Source organism: Eumetopias jubatus, unplaced genomic scaffold, assembly GCF_037043125.1.
Source record: "Eumetopias jubatus isolate StellerSeaLion01/CBP00866 unplaced genomic scaffold, mEumJub1_p1.0 scaffold_9, whole genome shotgun sequence".
NCBI lineage: Eukaryota > Metazoa > Chordata > Mammalia > Carnivora > Otariidae > Eumetopias > Eumetopias jubatus.
Window position 1 is genome coordinate 76107774 of NW_028274815.1, and position 6000 is coordinate 76113773.

At 32.8% G+C, this 6000-nt stretch overlaps 1 protein-coding gene across 1 annotated transcript in view; it reads right to left on the reverse strand.

The window, feature by feature from the left end:
* PLEKHH2 (pleckstrin homology, MyTH4 and FERM domain containing H2) overlaps window positions 1-1102 on the reverse strand; it is a 95730-nt gene extending 94628 nt beyond the window's left edge. The window contains exon 1 of the mRNA XM_028104047.2: window positions 980-1102. Within this exon, the coding sequence (XP_027959848.2) occupies window positions 980-1102 (123 nt within the window). The remainder of the gene's footprint in view (window positions 1-979) is intronic.
* Between the last annotated feature and the right edge of the window lie 4898 nt (window positions 1103-6000).

The window sequence follows — 6000 nt, forward strand, 5'->3', positions numbered from 1 at the left end:
GATCATGACCTAGGCTGAAGGCAGCAGCTTAACCGACTAAGCCACCCAGGCACCCCAGTATTTTCTATTTAATCTAATATCCAAAATGTTATTTCAGCATGTGATCAACATGAAAATTATTGCTAAGATATTTTACATTCTTTTTTTCATACTAAATCTTTGAAATTGAGGTGTATTTTACATTTGCAACATATCTCAATTTGTACTAGTCTCATTTCAAATGCTCAATAGTCGCTTGTGGCTAGTGTTTGCTATATTGGACAGTACAGGTCTAGAATCCAGGTTCCCTGCTAACAGGAGTATGGGTTTTCTTGTTCACAGATATAACTGTAGCATTAAGAAGAGTGGCACAAAGTAAGCCCTCAGGGAATATTTGTTGAATGAATGAACAAATGAATGAATTAATCCATGGGTTTTACACACATATATGAAAAAAATTCCTATGACATAGATGAAATTTTAATTATATGACTAGAACTATTAAGAGAAGCATATAATTATATTAAACTCAATTCTAGCCCAGACTATAGTTTAGTGATACACAGTTAGTCAATACAAATTCCTAAATAGATGCATACTTTCAAAAACAGTATAAACATGTTTTACTATCAATAGGGAATATTCTTCTATAATCACTTTAAACATGATTTTCCCAAACATTTAGTAAATTAATATGCTGTCACACACCTCTAGTAAAATCAAATAAACCATAGCTTTTCTCTCTGGAATGAATGAACTCTACATTTATCAAATACACACAATTCTTACATATTCCACTAGCATTGGCAAAGAAATGCTATTCACTCTAAAATTGGCAAAAGAGTATGCCAAAAATAGCTTCAAAGACCTGACAAAAAGTTACATTATGTTCTTGATTTTAAAAATGTTTACCCCCAAAAGTACTGAGATTACTTAATGTAAGTGAAATATGCCCCAAACAGCTGATGTTTGATAACAAAGGTTGGAAAGAAAAGCTTACCTTCTCTGCTAAGAGCTCTCTTATCTTGCTTGCTTGAACTCTAAATTTCATGAGCTGGGACTCCAGAGCTACACATCGTTCTTTCCAATCTACTGGTCCTTCTGTCTCAGAAAGCTCTGCCATATTTATTCTAGAAAAGAAAGCATTCAAACAACATAATACCCATCAGCATTCAAGATAATTCATTACATCATCCCATGTACACATTCTAGTTACCATCTAATGCTATCCACATACAAATTTTATAAATTCTCAGATAAATTTCAGAACTGGCTGAATAGCTCATGGAAAAAACTTAGTGGGAGACAGGAGGCCAGGGTTGGAGGCCCAATGTGTTTATTATTCATCCTTTCTGTACCACGTATCCTTTCCATGTCTCAGTTTACCCAATCTTGAAAAAGCAGGACACTGATTATAACAAACCATCATTCCTCCTGAGTATATTGTGAGGAACAAATTAAATACTGCTATTTTTAACAGCACTTTGGACAGAATAATAGCACCACCCAAACAGAGACTACTGGTATTATTTTAGCTCTGCCCAACAGATAAAACATTTTTTTAAACTTTCAGTTCATAATTTTACTACACTCCTAAATTTACAAGACTATCTAAATTTGATTCAGTTGGTAGCATGATAGAATAACCTAAGAAACTTCATTACTAGACCTACAATTTTAAGTTAGATTTACATTATAATTATTACTTACCATCACCCTAAATTTGTTTTGGTCCAAGCTCTCTTTCAAGCTAAAAATCCTTCGGCATATTTAACTGGGCAAAGTATTATGACATTGGACATATTTGTATAATTTATTTTCTGTTGCAAGAAAAGATATAAATATAAAATTTGGAATCACCTACATTAAGTAAATCGGTGTTTCCCATGACATTAATGTTTCCTTTTGGAGGAGATAAATCTCAGGGAAAAGCCCTGTTAAGAGGGAAGCCAGGAGGCAGGGGAACTGGTTTTGAAATTCTGAAGTGCAAAAAACTATAACTTCATTGTTTCTGGTTCTGGGATTCATAAACGTTGTTTTAAATGTTAATGTTTCATTGTGCCATTTGAATAAATGACTTGATGATATATATCCGAATTGCCCTAGCTTTGAACAGATAAAATTTGCATTACGAATGGATTTCCATAAGGAGCTAAGCCCTGGTCTCGGCATATATGTGACAGCAAAACTCTGAGAACCCCAGGATAGATCTGCAGCTGAAGTGTATCATTCTTTTGTTTTCCAAAAATATGTGTCCCTCACATATTAACCAAGTTGATTTTCTCAGTATTTAGTGTAATATAGCCCTTCCTAAACCTATACAAGTTTTTAAAAAACTTGGTGTTGCTAAAAACCCACGAAAGATTATTTTCCTAGTATAAATATTGTTTTGTGCTTAAACCAATTTTCACATTAATACTGACATTATCATTCAAAAATTTAGAAATAAATAAAAGTAGAGTTGTTCTACAAAGGCTACAACTTTATTAAGACCACCAACCATCTCAAAGCCTCCAGATGCTCCTAAATTCTAGCCATAATTTCAGGGAAACTTATAAGGGTAAAACTGGAAATCATTCTCTTTTCATTTTTTTGGATTTATAGAAGGTTCACACCATTGTATTCTGAGTCTCTTCTAAGGATATCAGCCTTAGCAGGCTTAATGACTTTTATCATTCCTCACATTTAGGAATAGATAATGCACAAACTGTCAGTCACAAACTTTTTCTCAATTCCGTGACTTCATTTCTTTCCTCCTTAGCTTTCGAGTGGACACAGAAAGAAAATATGAATGAAATATTATAAAATAAAAATCGGTCCTGAAAGAGATGTCATTAAGTCTTGAATTGTTTGAGGGGCGCCTGGGTGGCTCAGTCAGTTAAGTGTCTGTCTTCAGCTCAGATCATGATCCCAGGGTTCTGGGATCAAGTCCCACATTGGGCTCCCTGCTCAGTGGGGAGTCTGCTTCTCCCTCTCCCTCTGCCTGATGCTCTGCCTGCTTGTGTGCTCTCTCTCTGTGTCAAATAAATAAATAAAATCTTAAAAAAAAGTCTTGAATCATTTGTATCTTTGCACAGAAATGTACTGATACTGTTAAACAAGAGTTTAATTCATGTTGGTGAATTTTTGCTCTCCATTCTACTGTAAAATCTCTACAGTTTAAAAAAATAACATAAAGGCAGATATTTTTCAACAAATGAAAATCAATCAATACAGTGAACCATATTAATATAATAGTAGACAAAAACTACATAATCATTTCATTCAATGCAGAGAAAAACATTTGACAAAATTCAACACCCTTTCAGGATAAAACAGTCCATAAGCTAGTAATAGAAGGGAACTTCTTCAGCCTGACAAAAAGCACCTATAAAAAGCCCACAGCTAACGTCAAACTTAATGATAAATGACTGATCTGCCAAAGACCAGGAATAAGACAAGGATGTCTGCTTTTGACATTTCTAGCCAACATCATACTAGAGGTTCTAGCCAGGGCCAGAAAATAAAATAAAAAGAATCCAGTTGGAAAACTAAATCTATCTCTGGGCCTGGCATATACTAGATAGTCAATTAAAAAAAAGAAAAAGAAAGAAAAAGAAAACTAAATTATTTCTTTCAGATGTCATGATCTTGTACATAGAACATTCTAAGGAATTCACAAAAAAGCTATTAGAACTACTTGAGTTCAGCAAGGTTTCAGGAAGCCAGATCAAAATACAATCAATTATATCAATTGTTTTTCTATGCATTACCAAGAAAAAAATTCAAAAATGAAATCAAGAATATATTCCACATACAACAGCATCAAAAATAACTAAATAGGAATAAATTTAACAAAAGAAGTGTTAAGACTTGTACTCTGAAAACTACAAAACATCATTGAAAGAAATTAAAGAAGACCTAAGTAAATGAAAGATATCCACGTTCATGGATTGGAATACTTAATATTGTGCAGATGCCAATACTTGCAAATGTACACATACATTCAATTCAATCCCTCTCAAAATTCCAATGGCATTTTTTGGTAAAAATTGGCAGGTTGATCCGAAATTCTGATGGAAATTCAAGGAATCCAAAATAGTCAAAACAATATTGAGACTCGTATGTCCCAATTTCAAAAATTACTACAAAGCTATAGTAGTTAAAACTGTATGGTATTGCCATAAAGATAGACATATGATCAACAGAATAAAAGCAAGAGTCCAAAAATAAGACCTCACATTTATAGTCAATTGATTTTTGACAAGGGTGCCAAAAATGTTCAATGGGAAAAGGATAATCTTTTCAACATTGGTGCTAGACAACTGGATATCCACATGCAAGAGAATGAATTTGGACCCCCTCCATCACAACAGATACAAAAACTAACTCAAAATGGATCAAAGAACTAAATGTAAGAACCAAAGCTCCAAAAACTCTTAGAACAAAAGACAGGGGTAAATCTTTGTGACCTTAGATTAGGCAACAGTTTCTTGGATTTGACATCCAAAGCATAAGTAATCAAAAAGAAAATAGATAAATTGGACTTAATCAAAATTAAGAACTTTTGTTTCAAAGGACACCATCAAGAAAATGGAAAGATACACACTGAAGGGAGAAAAATATTTGCAAATCATATATCTAAGAAACTTTTAACCAGAATATATAAAGAACTCTTACAATCAACAATAAAAAACAAAATAATTAAAAAGTAGGCAAAGGATCTAAATAGACATTTCTCTAAGGAAGATATACAAATGGCCAATAGCATGTGAAAAGATGCTCAACATCATTAGCTATAAGGGAAAAGGCAAATTAAAATCATGACAATTACTGCACACCAAACAGGATGATTATGATAAGAAAGACATGTAATAACAAGTGTGGGTGAGGATGTGGAGAAATTAGAAGCCTCATAATTTGCTACTGGGAATGTAAAAATGGTATAGCTGCTTTGGAAAATAGATTAACAGTTCCTCAAAAGTTTTAACATAAAGTTACCATATGACCCAGCAACTCCAATGCTAACTATATACTCAAGAGAATGGAATACGTAAGTCTACACCAAAACTTGTACATAAATTGTTCATAAAAACATTTTTCAAATAGCCAAAAAGTGGAAACAATCCAAGTGTCCGTCATCAGATGAATGGATAAATAAAATGTGGTATATCGGTATGTTGGAATATTATTCAACCACAAAAAAAGAATAAAGTACTAATACATGCGTGACAATTATCCTAGATGCCAAATAAAAGAAGCCTGACATAAAAGGCCACATATAGTATGATTCCATTTACATGAAATAGGTAAATCAAAGAGACAAAGTAAGTTAGTGGCTGCCAAGGCTGTGAAGAGAGGGCAATGGTGATCAACAGCTAATGAGTTTGGGGTTTCTTTTTAGAATGATCAAAATTATTCCAGAATTAGATAGTGCTGATGGTTGCACAACCTCGTGAATATACTAACAGCCACTGATCTGTAAACTTTAAAGGGTAAATTTTATGGTTCGTGAATTATACCTCAATTTTAAAAAGAGCATTTATTTACAAATGAGTCAAGAAAAAGTAACAGTTGTATAGAACTGCAGAACCACTATGGTGTACACCTGAAACTAATGTAACATTGTGCGTCAACTATACTCAAATAAAAATAAATAATTTTTTTAAAAAGTAATGCAGAGACAAATATTCTTCTCACACATTTATTTACACAATTGTTCCCCACATATCTGTTGTCTTTTAAAACTTGTTTGTGATATATACAAAGAACAAATTTTATTTAAATATGTGGTAAAGTGTAACAATCATTTTCTTCATGGACTCTGGGCTTTGTTTTATACTTTAGAAAGATCTTCCCCACTCCAAAATTAAAAAATAAAAAAAATTTTTTTAAAGAAAGTAACAGTTTACATGGATGTATAGTAGGTCAATATTTACAAATTTAATGATCCATTGTTGGTAGTTATCCCTGCCAAGAATTCCACCATTAACTCAAATGATTTAGAGGGAAATGTTTTAACCTCAAATATGGCAAGTTCAT